This window comes from Periplaneta americana, chromosome 4 (genome assembly GCF_040183065.1).
Source record: "Periplaneta americana isolate PAMFEO1 chromosome 4, P.americana_PAMFEO1_priV1, whole genome shotgun sequence".
NCBI lineage: Eukaryota > Metazoa > Arthropoda > Insecta > Blattodea > Blattidae > Periplaneta > Periplaneta americana.
This window is the reverse complement of record NC_091120.1, coordinates 172,173,661-172,192,227: the sequence shown is the minus strand read 5'-3', so window position 1 is coordinate 172,192,227 and position 18,567 is coordinate 172,173,661. Positions and strand designations below refer to the sequence as shown.

General features: G+C 33.4%; 1 protein-coding gene across 4 annotated transcripts in view; it reads left to right on the top strand.

Moving 5' to 3' along the window:
• The window catches only part of l(1)G0020 (RNA cytidine acetyltransferase l(1)G0020), a 30,353-nt gene that overhangs the window by 6,709 nt on the left and 5,077 nt on the right, over positions 1-18,567 (top strand). For all 4 annotated transcript variants that reach the window (XR_011331869.1, XM_069824344.1, XM_069824345.1 and 1 more), the window contains exons 3-12: positions 1,473-1,683; positions 3,531-3,735; positions 4,443-4,564; positions 5,302-5,438; positions 8,338-8,467; positions 10,212-10,360; positions 10,634-10,715; positions 13,026-13,142; positions 14,681-14,857; positions 16,461-16,602. Coding sequence is in view for 3 of the 4 variants with exons in the window: in XM_069824344.1 (XP_069680445.1) it covers positions 1,473-1,683; positions 3,531-3,735; positions 4,443-4,564; positions 5,302-5,438; positions 8,338-8,467; positions 10,212-10,360; positions 10,634-10,715; positions 13,026-13,142; positions 14,681-14,857; positions 16,461-16,602 (1,472 nt within the window). In the remaining variant the exon portion in view is untranslated. The remainder of the gene's footprint in view (positions 1-1,472; positions 1,684-3,530; positions 3,736-4,442; positions 4,565-5,301; positions 5,439-8,337; positions 8,468-10,211; positions 10,361-10,633; positions 10,716-13,025; positions 13,143-14,680; positions 14,858-16,460; positions 16,603-18,567) is intronic.

Genomic DNA, 18,567 nt, shown 5'->3' with positions numbered 1-18,567 from the left:
TGTTTATTTGGGATAAAATCAGGCAAGTGATCACACTGTGCAGTGCTACTATATGGGCATCATTTCACCAACTAGTGTATAATATTCCATTGCATGTAGAACTTTAACTGTAATTTTCTCAAAACTAGGTTTCTGTCACCTACCTGCTTTTTGTTCTAAGCCCCTCAATTAGTATTACACTGCAGGACAGGCTGTTATACCTTACAGATGTGCTTCCCTTCGAAATTCTAGAGGTGGTCAAGAATGATTGATTGATTGATTGATTGTTTAGTCCACACCTGTGGAGTAACGGTTAGCGCGTCTGGCCACGAAACCAGGTGGCCCGGGTTTGATTCCCGGTAGGGGCAAGTTACCTGGTTGAGGTTTTTTTTCTGGGTTTTCCCTCAACCCAATTTGAGCAAATGCTGAGTAACTTTCGGTGCTGGACCCCCAGAGACATTTCACCGGCATTATCACCTTCATCTCATTCAGACGCTGAATAACCTAAGCTGTTGATAAAGCGTCGTAAAATAACATACTAAAATAAAAAAAAAATAAAAAGTTTGATTGTTTATTCATTCAGTACATTACCATATACATGGATGTATATGTAATTTAAAAAAAAATTGGTAAAAATACATTATGGAATAAAAATACATTTAAAAATAATTGACATATCAAGTAGTAACTTATAACATATATTGTAATTTTAGAATTCTTTCACAGAATAAAAACATATGGTAAATGTATTTGAAATTAAAATATAAGTTAAATATTTATTTAACAAATGTTCTCCAGTGGCTGAGAGCATTTAACCCTTTATTCTATATTATTATTATGGAACATAGATTTTATTATTTTATAATATTAGCCTACTTATATGAAAATAATAAACAGTAAAATATTAAAATATGATATCGAATTATAGTCTTTGCTCTGATAAGTGTATTGAAGTAGGCAGCCAATCATGAAACATCATAACACGTGCATTTGTTGACATGAGGTTTCACTATTGAGTTAGATGGATAATACATGGGTAGTGCTGAGATCACGAAAGCATGGTGCACCTTCATAACATGAAGAGGGAATACCGTTTTACCTTTCATCGCACCTAATTTATATAATACCACAGTCTAGTATATACAGTCACGAAGCTCAATACGTAATGAATATGCATCCATAGATAGTTGCTAACGACTAGGATCACTAATATCGCCTCATTACAGACAATGCGAAATAGTACCGGCACAGTCTATTGTTCCTAGCACCCTCACAACTCAAGCTTCGTGACTGTATATACTAGACTGTGATATTATCATACTTCCACCGTGTTTTGTACTCCATGTAATTTAAAATGTATACTAAACAAAATCAAACAAAACCTAGTCTAACTACAACATGTCTAAAATATCCTAAATATAATCATAGGCGTAACTGAAGGACTTTAAAAATCACAAGACTTATAAGTAGCTAACACTATTTGGAATTTTTAGGTTCCTGCTGTCTCTTGCATCATGTGCCCGCTGTCTGGTGGTGGATGACCAGCTCACAGTCTTGCCTATTTCATCACATAACCTGCAAGTTGAACCAGTTGGAAAGCCAGATTCTCCACCAAGTGAACAGGAACTTGCAGACCTGAAAGAGAGCCTACGAGACACACAGCCTGTCAGTGTCCTTGTGAACCTCTGCAAGACTGTGGACCAGGTAATTCTCTAATCTCATTCTTCATTGCTATTGAAATAAATAAAAAATATTTGAATGTTTCCTTCGGCTCTTACAGACAAATGCTGGTGTATTCTGAAAAATAGACGGTAACAAACTTCTACCACATCACTTTTTCTTCACACATCAGTAATGAACTAATGAGTTGCCCCATTTGCCATGAAGAAAGCATTGTACAGTATAGTTTGTTAACGAAATCAATCTATCATTCCAGTCAGATCTCATGAGCAATCTAGCTAAGTAGTCCTAATAAGTTGGTCCAACTACTCAGACAATCAGTTCAACCACTTTGTCAAGTCAGTCCTGTTACTTACCGTTAGACATTGTTAGTATAATCACTCATCAGTTTAGACACTCAGGTAGTCAATCCATTCAACCATTCAGTCCAGACATGCCCTCAGTTCTGTTTAGTCATATCACACAATTGGTCAGTTCAGTGACTTAGTCTATCTAGTCACGGAATCAGTTCAGTGACTCTGTTACTCTATCTAGCCACTCAGTCTGATTCATTCAGGTTAGTTCTGTTCAATGAAGTCACTTCACTCTGTCAGTCTACTCATCCATTCACTTTATTGACTAAGTTATTCAATCTAGCTACTCAGTGTAATTCACTGAAATTAGTCAGTTCCATTCATTAAAGTCACTTAGTCAATCTAGTCACCAGATCAGTTCAGTGACTCAGTTATTCAACCTAACCACTCAGTCATCCAATCAATCTAGTCACCAAATCAGTTCAGTGACTCAGTTATTCAACCTAACCATTCAGTTGAAGTCACTCAGGTTAATCAGTTCTGTTCATTTAAGTCATCCAGTCAATCTAGTCACCATATCAGTTCATTGACTCAGTTATTTAACCTAACCATTCAGTTGAAGTCACTCAGGTTAATCAGTTCTGTTCATTTAAGTCATCCAGTCAATCTAGTCACCATATCAGTTCATTGACTCAGTTATTCAACCTAACCATTCAGTTGAAGTCACTCAGGTTAATCAGTTCTGTTCATTTAAGTCATCCAGTCAATCTAGTCACCATATCAGTTCATTGACTCAGTTATTTAACCTAACCATTCAGTTGAAGTCACTCAGGTTAATCAGTTCTGTTCATTTAAGTCATCCAGTCAATCTAGTCACCATATCAGTTCATTGACTCAGTTATTCAACCTAACCATTCAGTTGAAGTCACTCAGGTTAATCAGTTCTGTTCATTTAAGTCATCCAGTCAATCTAGTCACCATATCAGTTCATTGACTCAGTTATTCAACCTAACCATTCAGTTGAAGTCACTCAGGTTAATCAGTTCTGTTCATTTAAGTCATCCAGTCAATCTAGTCACCATATCAGTTCATTGACTCAGTTATTCAACCTAACCATTCAGTTGAAGTCACTCAGGTTAATCAGTTCTGTTCATTTAAGTCATCCAGTCAATCTAGTCACCATATCAGTTCATTGACTCAGTTATTCAACCTAACCATTCAGTTGAAGTCACTCAGGTTAATCAGTTCTGTTCATTTAAGTCATCCAGTCAATCTAGTCACTATATCAATTCAGTGACTCAGTTATTCAACCTAACCACTCAGTTGAAGTCACTCTGGTTAATTAGTTCGTTCAGTCATGTCACTTGGTGAATTTAGCTACTTAGTCCAGTTCAGTAGATTAGTAAAGTCGCTCACTCATTCTGGACAATCATTCATTAAGTCTAACTAGTGGGCCAGTCAGTTTAGTTGTAACTTAGAACACAATACAGTGTATTAAAATTCACATGAGATAATATTCTTTCCCTCTCCACCCCAGATACTTTAACAGACGTAAATATTTATTGTGAATTGTTTCAGGCTAAAGCTCTCTTGAAATTTGTAGAGGCGATAGCAGAGAAGACTTTAAGGTCTACAGTCTCTCTGACAGCTGCAAGAGGACGAGGAAAGTCAGCTGCCCTGGGCCTTGCAATGGCAGGAGCAGTTGCATTCGGCTATTCAAATATATTCGTCACTAGTCCCAGCCCTGAGAATCTCAATACTCTCTTCGAGTTTGTGTTCAAAGGTAAATTCTGTCTTCAGGTTGTTTAATTCTGTGGCATGATATATTTAAACTACTTCGATCTGCTCTTAATAGAAAACGAAAATGAATCAATACAGGCTAATCCACAATTAAACAGGAACGAGAATGGGAAGCAGAGGACGTGAACGTGAAGATTTTTTATTCACAATAAACCGAGAATGGAAATGACTATGTATATCGATATGTAAAGTCAATATTACGCATTCGTATGTTGTGTATAATTGACCAATGTCATTCTCTCATGAGTCCAAGCCAGCCAACATAAACACAGGTTAACCAACTTCAAAATTTATGACATAGAATATTTAAGAATTCAATTCGCGTGGTAATCTGGTCACATATACACGTAGCATATATTGAAAGTGATTGTACTAAATTTTCTGAGTTAGTTAGAAATTGTGGATGAAGTAGAAATAATGTCAAGGCCTCCTTGCTACAGATAGATTTATGATGACAACAAAGTGAATCTCGTAGACTGTGATCAGAAACGAGAAACTTTCGCATCCCTGTTCCTGGGCTCCTGTAAGCTTGTCGTTAATTGTGAATGCTCATATTTAAACATATATATTTTAACAATTTTCCCTTCCTGGTTTATTTTGGACCAGATTTAAACTGTGACATATGAGAATATGTAGATCCTGGTAATAGGATTTTAGGATTTGAAACTAATATTTTCTGCTCTCTTCAAGGTTTTGATGCACTGGAATACCAAGAACACTTAGATTATGATCTCATTCAGTCAACTAATCCTGAGTTTAACAAAGCCATTGTTCGAGTCAATATTTTTAGGGACCATCGGCAAACAATTCAGGTAAGGAGATACAGTAGATGAACGTTACTTCATTCATCTAAAACTAATTATTCAATATACTTAATTTATTTTTCTATTTTCGAGCATCATTTGTTTCTGCAATGTGCTTCCAGTAACTATAGGTCTGTAAATTATAACTTGAGAAGATACGTTATATTGCCTGTTGGCACATGTTTGAATTTTTTTTAATACCCTTCTTTGTTTCCAATACAAACATGTTGCATCTCTTACTTAGGTTTTTCTTTGTACATTACATTTTAATATGGTTTAGATTATGTGCTGGAGAGTCATATTCTATATAATTTCTGAATTTTACAGTTTCTTCATTTTGTCATAAAGTGTGAAGTTCTCTGCATTTAATATTGATATTGATTTTTTGTGTATATTTATTTCCTCAAAGTTTTCTTTGTTTAGTAGTGACTTAATTCTTACTTATTGCCATTTTTGTCTGTTCTTGTTAGTTATTTAAATTTTGATTTCTGTTTTTCTCATTCAATCTGCCATTTGTTGCCCACCAGTCGTATGTGAAGTAGAATCCACTGTAAAATTTGTGAAATTCTTAATTATTTTATGTTTCCAAAAATTGATAGTTCTGTGGATTGCTATTAGATAATTATGATTTATACTTTAGAGTTAACACTTTTTTTAAAATTTTGACACCCTTTTAATAAACTAGTCAGTTTTAATATAATTTTTGTCCTATGATATGTATTCTTTAATGTTCATGTCTTTTACAGTACATACATCCAACAGATGCACATAAATTGGGACAAGCAGAACTTCTCGTTATTGATGAAGCTGCAGCTATTCCTTTGCCATATGTTAAGAGTATGCTAGGACCATATCTTGTATTCCTGGCTTCAACAATCAATGGGTAATTAAATTAGTTAATTGTCAAAATGTAATAAAATATAAAGTGAAACCTCTTATTAAAGAGATGGATAAGAAAAGCTGTACATGCAGGAAAACATTAAAATGCATAAAAACACAATAGAACAAATAATAAATAAATTGGTTCCATAACACATTAGACAGAAAAATGTTATTACAGTATCTACGCCAGTTTTCACTTCTCCCTGGAATATATTCCCCAATAATATGACTGTGCTAACAGTTCTGTTATTTTGAAAGGGAGGGAATAAATACGAAAGAATTACTTCAGCTAAAACTATCAAGGAATATATACATTTCTTGAATGCAGTAATATATCTTTTTGCATGATCATGTTTTTTGTTTACAGATTTTGTTGTTAGGCCTTGAAAGTTAGAATTTCCACACAGAAATATGTTGCTAGGGAAATCACTCTTCATAACATAAAACTAAACTGAAATAGACCCATGAAAGTGCACTTATTATTACTTAGTTACCATTACAGGGCAGTTTTGCGAAGGCTTTGGAATAATATTGCTCTAAATTTTCGATGCAGAATATATTGTATTTGCAATTTTAAAAATATGATCTACAAAAAATGTTGTACAATATAAGTGAAGTGCATTACAAAATCTCGATTTTGCAAACAGCACTTCCCAACCTTGTATCGTAATATACCATAAACTGGGGTTACTTTGAACACAGAGGAAACTTTGAACATTTTTTCAGAAAATCATATTTAGGTTTCTACATGCTGCACTTGTTATAGATGGAGGTAAATCATCATAAAATTATTCTCATACCAAATTTACCTCCATCTATAACAACTGCAGCATGTAGAAACCTAAATATGATTTTCTGAAAAAATGTTCAAAGTTTCCTCTGTGTTCAGAGTAACCCCAGTTTACGGTACTATTAATGCACATATTATAAGTGCTAATTGCTAACTACTTAAAGTAATTTTTGGAATATGAACCAAATTAGACCAAGACTAAAAGGAGAAATAAAAATTAAAAGCCTTGAAAATCTTCTAGTATGTGTAGCAATGTACCAATTGAACATGTGTATTAATTAAGCTAACATCAGATGAGAAAAGTCAGTCACTTATTTGTCAAATGTTCTGCATTAGAAACCTACTAGTGGCTTGTGTAGCAAATGCTGCTGCAAACTAAGTTCGTTAGACGTTCAAATAAAAATTTTTCAGATTTATTTTCAATGAAGAATACTTGTCTTTTTGATAGATATTCCATAATAATGAAACATACTTCCTCTGAATGGATTTTTTTAGGCCAAATACTTTTTCTTGAACCTATCCAACTTCAGTTTTTGAGTTTCAACGCGGAAACGCAAGTATCAATGTCAGGACGATAGCAGTAGCTATTTGAAGTCATTGTGGATTGTAGGCAAAAGTTAAAAAAATGTCAAGTTTGCTAAGCCTTCGAACAAAAGCATTTTCGTATAGCTACTGCATGTAGAACTTGAAATGTAGAGCGTAAAATCATTTTATCCTACTAAGAGATCTTGCTGAAATGATCTGGAGACTACAAAATTTTCTAGGCCTCTTATTTTATCAGTAAGTAATACCTTTTTATCTTTCCTTACGAACTGTAATTTTTGCGCTCTCTCAAGCCAATACTGAAGACAAAGACACATATCAATATCTACACTACACCGCCATTAAGTATATGAAAAAGACCCAACCCCACTGGGTTAATAAGTATAAAAATATTTGATTTTTAATAACAATATTATTATCTTACTTAAGTTTTGTAGTTATATATAGCAGCCACTCAGTAAATTATAGAAATGAAGATCTAAATTAAGATATTCTCTACATTTACTTACATAACCTCAAAACGTTTCACTTTCATGCCATCAATATTATGTACAATTAATGAAAAATAGATGCATCATGATATTAACTATAATAATATTTAATTTCTAATGATAATAATGTCATCAAACCACCTCAAGTTTCGTAGATTTGAATATCCAATACACAGCTGTACTCAGAAAATTATACACTGCAGAATCAGTTTTTAATAACAAATTGAATTGAGCTCTAAATATGTCGGCAATCCTGCAGGTCATGGCCTTCGTGTAATAGCCTATTGTTTATTGTAGTGTGTGTTTTGTTCTGAAATTCAATCAAGTCGGCCGTGATTCGATAAAATTAGTTCTCAAAACTGACAACAGATGGATTTCGGAAAATAGGAAAATTATGTAGGAAAATTGACATTTCACTGAAAACTACTACTTTTCCGAAAAACTTTGGATTCCAAGCTTCAAAATGAGGGGCCATTTATTAAAATCCGTTCAGTCGTTTTCCCGTAATTTCCATTACCAGTTCAAATTATATATATATATATATATAGATTTTCCTCTACTTTTACTAAAATTCTTTGGTTGGTGGGAAAAGGCACATAAGTCAAAAAAATGAATTTTTCAGGAGAGACTTTTTCTTTAATTTTCTCTTAACTGGATATAAGTATAATAGTAAAATTCATGTATGTTGGTTAAAGTACTGACTCTTTTCAATTTAAGATACAAGAAATTTTATTATTTAAAAAAGTAGAAGGAATACTTGACTTATGTGATTAGGTACAACAGAAAAATCGACTTTTTTGACTTATGTGCCTTTTCCTGCCGACCAAAGAATTGTTTCTGCCATTTCATATAGTCTCCCCTCCTTCTTTGTGATGTGATTCCTTGTAGACAATTTTCCATAAGTTATTTCTAAAGCTTCAGCTTTGCTGATCAGATTTCCATTGAGTTCCCATTCCTCACATCCTTAGCATAAAGAGAATTCAGTAATGTCTCGCCAAGAAATATAATGGAAGTAAAATCCGTATTTTGCATCCTAGAAGCATGCATTCTACTCACTGAGTTTTGTTTTGTACCAGGTATGAGGGCACAGGTCGGTCTCTGTCTCTGAAGCTGCTACAGCAGTTACGAACACAGGCAGCCCCCATTGGTGCAGCAGCAGACAAGAGCAAGAACCAGTCTGCAGCCACTGGCAGAGCTCTGCACGAGGTAATTTACAATTTGTCACCCAAATCTCGTCTCATTCTCCACTAGTTTTACATAGAATACGTCTTTGTTTACACTGCATATAGGGAGCCAAATTCACTCAGTGTGTGTCACGAAATTATACGAGATTAGAAACTCGTACTGTGAGAGAACTAACAGAGATATCCAAATAAATCGCATTGCACTTTACAGTATAGATATGCAGTCTGAATGAAAAGGCATTGCTAGTTTGAGAGAAATGTCAAAGCATATGATTATATCATAGACCTAGCTATAAAAATTTAAATTATGGTTTATTTAATGACACTTGGAACTACAAAGGTTATATCAGCATCACCGGTGTGCCGAAATTTTGTCCTGCAGGAGTTCTTTTACATGCCAGTAAATCTACTGACATGAGCATGTCGCATTTAAACACACTTAAATGCCATCGACCTGGGCCGGGATCGAACCCACAACCTCGAGCATAGAAGACCAGCGCTATACCAACTATGCTACCAAAGCAGACACCTAGCTATATATAGATTATATCAAAGATCTAACTTAGCCATTGTAAGCTTGTCAATGATAAATAAAATATTGTATAAAACGAGCACTGTAGCCTCAGTCTATTTCAGCAAACTGTTTAGATATATCCTATGTGGAAATATTGCCACAGCCCCTGCCTAATTTTTTTTTCTTTTTTAAGGTATGTAATTCTGTAGCATTAAAACAAGGTTTATATTGTTACGTGAGTGAATAGGCTACCATACGAGAGGTTTTTTTACTTAAACTGAAAGAAAGAAAGAAAGAAATTTACAAAGCAAGACTGCCACTACCACAATAATAATAACAATGATAATAATAATGATAATAATTATTATTGTTGTTCTTGTAGAGTCAACTGTCCGAAGACAGATTTGAACCTCTTAAGCAGGCTTAGGATCCGGGATACTTCAGCAACGAATGTACGCACAACTTGACTATAGAGTTCCTTGAACATGTAGACAGACATACTGTGAATGTAAACAACGACGTCAATGTGCTGCATTACAATCTATTGTTAATAGTACAATCTAGTGACAGTGCAAAATGAAGTAGGATTCATACCTCACAAGTTTTCATGTCCCTCAGCGACATTGAAGTCGTTAGCATTACAATGAACAACCATGTAGTACATACTTGCAACTAGTTCGAAAAAACTTCGCTATGAATTGAAAATGCACTGTGATGGCCTGAGTTCGTTTCGTAGGAAGAATACTGTACCGCTGATCACGAACTAGATTGTACACTAACGCACAGGTAAACAAAACTCACCACACCACCTCACTCCATCTATACTCCATTGCACTGTTAATTTCACTTCATTCTTAAGTTGTCTTGGATCCTAAGCCTGCTCCTAAGTGACATAATAAGTCATCGTTCATGAAGCAACTACGCCAGGAAATAATGGAGTAAGGTGTCCAATTCCTTTCCATCTCCATTGCATACATCACCGACTAGTAACATATTACACTAATTAGACATTATTATTATTATTATTATTATTATTATTCCAGTTGTTGCCACTGCCGCAATCACAACCCAGAATTGCTAAGAGTCAGCTCCAGACAAAATCTCTTTCAAATTTCTTTCTGTTCTCAGATTTTCTCTTTTTCATATTCTTGTTTAATTGTATATGTGTTTTTCTGACTTTTATCCAGCACGCTCTTGTTCTTGATACGAGTCTTTTAAGATTTGATATAGGTATTTAATTTTTCCTTTATAGGTTGTGTTGAATGAATCTATCCGATACAAACCAGGAGATAAAGTGGAGAAGTGGTTGAATGATCTGCTGTGTCTTGATGCTACATCAGTGCAGCCTATTCTGTCAGGCTGTCCTCCACCAGAAAATTGTGATCTGTACTACATTAACAGGTACATCTATATCATGGAATTTTTATATTAAGTTTCTCGGATTATTTTTGTAGATTGTTTTTTTCTTTTTAGAAAACTGTGATCATTCCTATGTATAGATCACTTTCATATTAATACAAACTAAAAAACATAGTTGTAATTGTTCAAAATTAAGAATAACAATTTATGCATCAGTTTTTTAGTTTACTAGTTGCACAACAAATAGTTTAATGGTTATAGTAAATTTGTGTTATTATACTAGATTATATCGAAGTAAAATGTTTTCTGTTCCAGAGATACATTGTTCTGTTTCCATAAAGCCTCAGAAGCTTTCCTTCAGCGTTTGGTTTCTCTGTATGTTGCATCACATTACAAGGTTGGTAAACAAAATACAAGTCCGGTAAAAACATATATACTAGTGGCTTGTGCAGCAAATGCTGCTGCAAACTAAGTTCGTTAGACGTTCAAATAAAAATTTTTCAGATTTATTTTCAATGAAGAATACTTGTCTTTTTGATAGTTATTTGCTTCCATAATAATGAAACACACTCCCTCTGAATGGATTTTTTTTAGGACAAATACTTTTTCTTGAACCTATCCACCTTCAGTTTTTGAGTTTCAACGCGAAAACGCAAGTAACAATGATAGGACTTTCAGTGGGTTTTTCATGTGGGAGTAAAGCAATAGCTATTTCAGGTCATTGTGGATTGTAGGCAAAAGTTAAAAAAATGTCAGGCTTGCTAAGCTTTCGAACAATAGCATTTTCGTATAGCTGCTGCATGTAGAACTTGAAATGTAGAGCGTAAAATCATTTTATCCTACTACTAAGAGATCTTGCTGAAATGATCTGGAGACTACAAAATTTTCTAGGCCTCTTATTTTATCAGTACGTAATACCTTTTTATCTTTCCTTAGGAACTGTAATTTTTGCGCTCTCTCGAGCCAATACTGAAGACAATGACACATATCAATATCTACACTACACCGCCATTAAGTATATGAAAAAGACCCAACCCCACTGGTTTAATAAGTATAAAAATATTTGATTTTTAATAACAATATTATTATCTTACTTAAGTTTTGTAGTTATATATAGCAGTCACTCAGTAAATTATAGAAATGAAGATCTAAATTAAGATATTCTCTACATTTACTTACATAACCTCAAAACGTTTCACTTTCATGTCATCAATATAGCATCAATATTATGTACAATTAATGAAGAATAGACGCATCATGATATGAACTATAATAATATTTAATTTCTAATGGTAATAATGTCATCATACCACCTCAAGTTTCGTAGATTTGAATATCCAATACACAGCTGTACTCAGAAAATTATACACTGCAGAATCAGTTTTTAATAACAAATTGAATTGAGCTCTAAATATGTCGGCAATCCTGCAGGTCATGGCCTTCGTGTAGTAGCCTATTGTTTATTGTAGTGTGTGTTTTGTTCTGAAATTCAATCAAGTCGGCCGTGATTCAATAAAATTAGTTCTCAATACTGACAACAGATGGATTTCGGAAAATAGGAAAATTATGTGGGGAAAATTGACATTTCACTGAAAACTACTATTTTTCCGAAAAACTTTGGATGCCAGGCATGAAAATGAGGGGTCACTCATTAAAATCCGTTCAGCCGTTTTCCTGTAATTTTCATTACGAGTTCAAATTTTATATATATATATATATATATATATATATATATATATATATATATATATATATATATATATATATATATATTGTTAGATAACCGTAATAAAAATCTTATTCTTCTCTCTGTGTTGGAGCATTCTTCAGTTTTTTGCATGAAAGTTGAACAGTTTTATCATTTATTTATTCTTTAATAAAATGTACATTAAATGTTTAAAAAAAATTCTCCCATGTTATCCTATTTCTATCAGTTGTAAGATTTTCCTAATGCCATTTGATTTATTCTTCATATTGGCAAAACATTTTAGAGTCATCAGATTTGGAAAAAATATATGCAAATTAATAAGAGTGAAATCCGGGAAACAGTCACTACTGTAAAACTTTTGTGTAATAGAAAGTGAAATGGAGCAGAAAAGTAATGAAATGACAATTGAATTTAGATGATTATTATTAGGACTGTAAAGTTTTAAAGTATGTCAGCAGCATTTTGGCTTTTATACACATTCTAGAGCCAGTACCATAGTTCACACAGATGGAAGCAAAACAGGAACAAGGAAATCAGGAAGTGGTTAGTTGATGATTACAAATAATGCTAACCATATTAAAATAAGCAAAAGAATCCACAGTCACTGTTCTACCTTTCATTCAGAATTCATAGCAATAAGAGATTCACTAAAGAAAGTGACTACATTACAGTCTTCCAAAACTGTGTGTGTTCTGGTCAACAGTAAAAGCACAATACAGCACCCAAAAGACTACAAACATATCAATAAGTATTGTTAACCTCTTTCAATAGATGAATAATACCAAAATGCATTCACAATGTTACGTTGCATGTCAAACTACTGGCAAAAAAAAAAAAAAAAAAAAAACTGACTCATATGAAGTCGAAGGTTTCTTTTTTACATCAGTACTGGATAAAATTCAATCCACATTTCTTCTAAATTAAAATTCTAGATATTTCGCACATTCATACTTTAGAATGTATGTTTGTAATACACATTTTATTAAATCATTGTTACAGAACAGCCCTAATGACCTTCAAATGATGTCTGATGCTCCAGCACATCATCTGTTTTGTTTGCTTGGACCAGTTGATCCAAACCAGAAGTCCTTACCAGAAGTTCTGGTAGTCATACAGGTGAGATATACATTCTAAAACTTGATTCACATTTGAGTTTAATCAGCAGAAAGTTCCAAAAGTGTTGATTAAATTTTGATGTGAGAGAATCAATTTGTAACCGAATCTCTTATAAGATTTAATTATTATAAATATTCAGACAGTATTGTCATAAATACCATGGCTCAAGACATCTCGCTGTTCCATTATTGACTCTCGATATTTTTATTTGGAGATTAAAGTTTCAAGATTTATATATACAGTAATAAATTACATTTAGAATGCTTAGAAACTCAATAAAAACCACAGTAACATTAAATCAATATAGATATATGTTAAATGAAGTCACTGCAACATTCAGAATTCATACAGAATGTAATTATACATCTTGATTACACAACTTTTAACACTGTATCACTTCGGAATATGTATTATATGACTTTCTTGTGTTAAATTCTATCATACCTGGTTTACATGTTTCGAACTTTTATGCGTCATCCTCAGAACTGGTCGTTGTTGGTCTTGGCGCCTCTTGTTTTGTTTCCTGTGAGGGTGTGTTCGTGTGGTGTAATGTAGAGTCAAAGAGTGTGTATGTTCTGAAATTGAGTTGTGTGTTGAGAATTTCAAGAACACTAAAAATACATCACACTAACATACGAAAACAAAAACACATACAAAATTGCAACCTCATTCAAGAAATTAAATTACAACATCACATACAGAACAAATAACACTCTACAAAAACATCTCAAAACACAAACAAAGAAATACAACCACATAGGCATATACAAACTCAAATGTAACACCTGCAACAACTTCTACATAGGACAGACAGGCAGATCATTTCAAACATGTTACAAAGAATACATCACAGCCATAACAAAATTACAAAACACCTTCACATATGCAGAACACATCACAAATGCTAACCACACCTACAGAGACATCAACACAGACATGGAAATACTACACATCCAACCAAAAAGCCAGAAACTAAACACACTAGAACAATATGAAATATACAGACACACAAAAACACACCCCAATGAAATTCTCAACACACAACTCAATTTCAGAACACACACACTCTTTGACTCTACATTACACCACACGAACACATCCTCACAGGAAACAAAACAAGAGGCGCCAAGACTAACAACGACCAGTTCTGAGGATGACCCATAAAAGGTCGAAACATGTAAACCAGGTATGATAGAATTTAACACAAGAAAGTCATATAATACATATTCCGAAGAATGTAATTGTCAATCAAATCATTTACATATTAGAATACTAGGTGGAATTTATAAAAAATCTTAACTGTGAATATTTACTAAAATATTAATTTAACAAAAGAAAAACAAAAGGAAGCAAAAGACAGAAGTTTGTACTATGAAGCGAGAACAAGTTTTATAGATTTCAAGCATTGTTGAAAGCTTGTTATCCTTCTCACAACTTTCATAGAACTTATGTATCCATCCAAATGAAGACAAATAGCATAATGTCCTTCTGAGTATGTATAATGTGTAATATGAAACAACATTTGGTGTGTTAATCAGGTCTGCTTGGAAGGCCAAGTGTCGAAGGGCAGTATAGTCGATGGCTTGTCAAGAGGTAAAAGAGCCTCGGGAGACCTCATTCCTTGGACTGTGGCTCAGCAATATCAAGATCAAGACTTCCCTATGCTCTCTGGTGCAAGGATAGTAAGGATAGCAACACATCCTGATTATCAAGGGGTATAATATTTAATATCTTTCTATGCGTTTTGTTAAGTATTCAATAATATGAATGGTTTCATTTATTTGTATTACTTTTTAGTCTACGCAAATTATCATACCTTTTCTCTGTTACGAGAAGAGCACATACTTTCCTTTGGGCCAGATCTTCATACAGAATTGAACTTTAATCCCTTTAAATTACATTCAAGACATCTAGAATGCTGATATAAAGATAGGAATAGTTATGAAGACGACTTTGGGCCAGAAGAGCGGACTTACCGGTACCTAATCAATCAATCAATCAATCAATCAATCAATCAATCAATCAAAGGACATTATGGAGCATGTCGACTCCATGTCAATTTCACAAAATGCTTCCACTCTGTTCTGTCTTTTGTTAGTTCCTCCCAGTTGGCAATTCCCATTTCCATGCATTCCTTTTGAATTGCATCTTTTCATCTACTTAGAGGTCTTCCCAGTGGCCTTGTGTTGTTAAAGATGTTCAGTGATGCCTATTTCAATGGCTTTCGAGTTTTGGAAATTTATTCCATGCGAGAAAGTGGGTCATGAATCGAAACAGTTTTTCCATAGTTGTTCGAGGGGTATGAGGTGTCGGATTGTCCTGTTGTAAGAGAATTCTATTTTGATTAATTAATGCCAAATACATCTCTCTCAAAATGTCATGAACTCATGCTAGCTGTTGATAATAAAGATCCCCATCAATTGCACGTCCATTTGGAACAAACTCACAGCAAATCACACCTTTATAATTCCAAGAGACACATGACATTGTTTTGAGGTATTAGGGTTGCGGTAATATACCCATTTTTCATCTCATGTGACAAGTCTCCTGATAAATTTAGCATCCATGGAATTAGTGATAAGCTGACAGATATCCACTTGCATTGAGCTTGTTCAGATGTCAATTCATAAAGTACAGATCTACAACTTCCATATGATTTTCTAACCATCTTAATGTGGCAATGTATTTTATGTTTTGAAGCACCAAGTTCTTCTGACAACCTACGAGTATACTTTCTTGTGGATTTTCTTCCAAAACTATGCTTGCATTCTCAATATTCCATACCTTAGGTCTTCCAGGACGTGTACATCTTTAATGTCTCCTTCTCCGTTATTGAAATTCTACACATTTACTAATGATACCTTCACCCTCGACTTCACATATTCTTCGATCCATGGCAGCAGCTTTATAATTCTGTTTCAGATTTTATCACCTCCATTTTATATTCTTTGTATTAACAATTGAAGACTGTCACATGCTCACAGTATGCAATAATAGCCTGTAAATTGCATTACCCAACTGAAGGAAATCATTAAAATCTTACAAAACATCGAACTAAAAAAAATCGACATTGTTCATGAGATGATCTAATATTTTCTGAGACAACTTGTTAGTTTATAGATTGTATGTCTGGCAGTTTCCCCATCAAATTAATGAAATCTACGTTTTATCATACAGATCTTTACTATATGAACTTGTATTTTTTAAGAGTAGTGTGATGCATCAGTAGGCAAAATAGTGATATAGTTTACATTTGAAATGAACGTACCTTGCAAAACAGATGGTTATAAATATATTGAAATTATTTGCAACTTGCAGATGGGATATGGCAGCAGAGCCTTAACTTTGTTGAAACAGTATTACGAATTTAAAATTCCAAGCATCGAAGAGGATCAGCTACCTGCAGAGCATATTGAAGGTGTTGCAGATGAGAATGTGGGCCTCCTCGAGGAGCAGATTGGTATGCTACTGTCATTCTGGTCTCAGCAAAAATAATGCTATTTCAAAGCTAAAAATTAAATTCTGTAATTAAGTACACAATTAGATTTACTTCCACGCAAGCTTGTTTCTTTGTTATTTAATAATTAAAGTAGCAATATTTAAAGATAAAACACACATGTTAGGTCAATAATTCAGTGTTCATAGATTTGATAAAATACATTAAAGGTGATATGTTACAGATTGTTAAAGATATTAGTTATAGTCAGACATGTTTCGGAGATGCTTCTCCATCTTCAGTGACTATTTACCACGACAGGTGGTTCAGGTGATCGAACCGTGAGATATACAGTCTAAAACTTGATTCACATTTGAGTTTAATCATCAGAAAGATCCAAAAGTGTTGATTAAATTTTGATGTGAGAGAATCAATTTGTAACCAAGTCTATTAGAAGATTTAATTATTATAAATATTTATACACAATTTGATCCCATGATCCGTTTTGAGATGCATGAGCAACAGCCACAAGAGGTGTGTCGTGAAAAACAAGTCATATATGAGCCTTGTTGTCAGCATCTTGGAGCACAATACCACATTACACATTGGACAGTTTTTGGGCTCATGTTCGGTGCCCGTGGCACGACCCCACGTGAAACTTTAAATCAACTTAAACAATATAAAATTTCTGATGCAACGATTGATGCCATAGGATCTCACGTGTTAAAATCATCCTTAGCTATAATTAGTAATCATTTGTACCCAACAAAATTTTTATTGTAAATGATTTCCTACGTTTTCTTATCTTAATGTTTTTTCTTTTTCTTTCCAAATGTCACAAAATTGTTTTGTTTACTTATTATTCTTTATGAATTGATTAGTAGGCCGATCTATCGAACCCTTATTTAGGCTTTTGTTTAAACAAATTTCATTGTCATAAATACCATGGCTCAAGACATCTCGCTGTTCCATTATTAACTCTCAATACTTTTATTTGGAGATTAAAGTTTCAAGATTTATATATACAGTAATAAATTACATTTAGAATGCTTAGAAACCCAGTAAAAACCGCAATAACATTAAATCAATATAGATATATGTTAAACGAAATCACTGCAACATTCAGAATTTATACAGAATGTAATTGTCAATCAAATCATTTACATATTAAAATACTAGGTGGAATTTATAAAAAATCTTAACTGTGAATATTTACTAAAATATTAATTTAACAAAAGAAAAACAAAACGAAGCAAAAGACAGAAGTTTGTGCTATGAAGCGAGAACATTAAAATATTTACGAGTTTTTATAGATTTCAAGCATTGTTGAAAGCTTGTTATCCTTCTCACAACTTTCATAGAACTTCTGTATCCATCCAAATGAAGACAAATAGCATAATGTCATTCTGAGTCTCCTTTAAGCCAAGCAACTACACGGTTTGATCACCTGAACCACCCGTCGTGGTAAATAGTCACTGAAGATGGAGAATCATCTCCGAAACATGTCTGACTATAACTAATATCTTTAATAATCTCATTGTATTTATTAGTGTTCATACAACTGTAACATATCACCTTTAATGTATTTTTATAAAATAACAATGTCAGTTTGTTTTGGCTTCTACCACTGAATAATGTGTACATGTGTTGAACAGTACAAATGTGGCATTTTTGTACTTCCTTGTAATAATAATTTAAAAAAATAATGTTGTAACTTATTCTTTTCAATTTTTAAAATATATTTTTATAGCCATCTTTGTTCCGATAAGCTTGTTGATATATCAATGTTTTCCTAAGTCCGTCAAAAACTTAACTTATATAATAGTGTGATATTTTTTATTTCATTCTACTTGATGAACGTTTTCGGTTTTTATAAACCATCTTCAGATCACATTACCTCAGTATAACAGTTCAATAGAGGTAATGTGATCTGAAGATGGTTTATAAAAACCGAAAACGTTCATCAAGTACCCATAGAATGAAATAAAA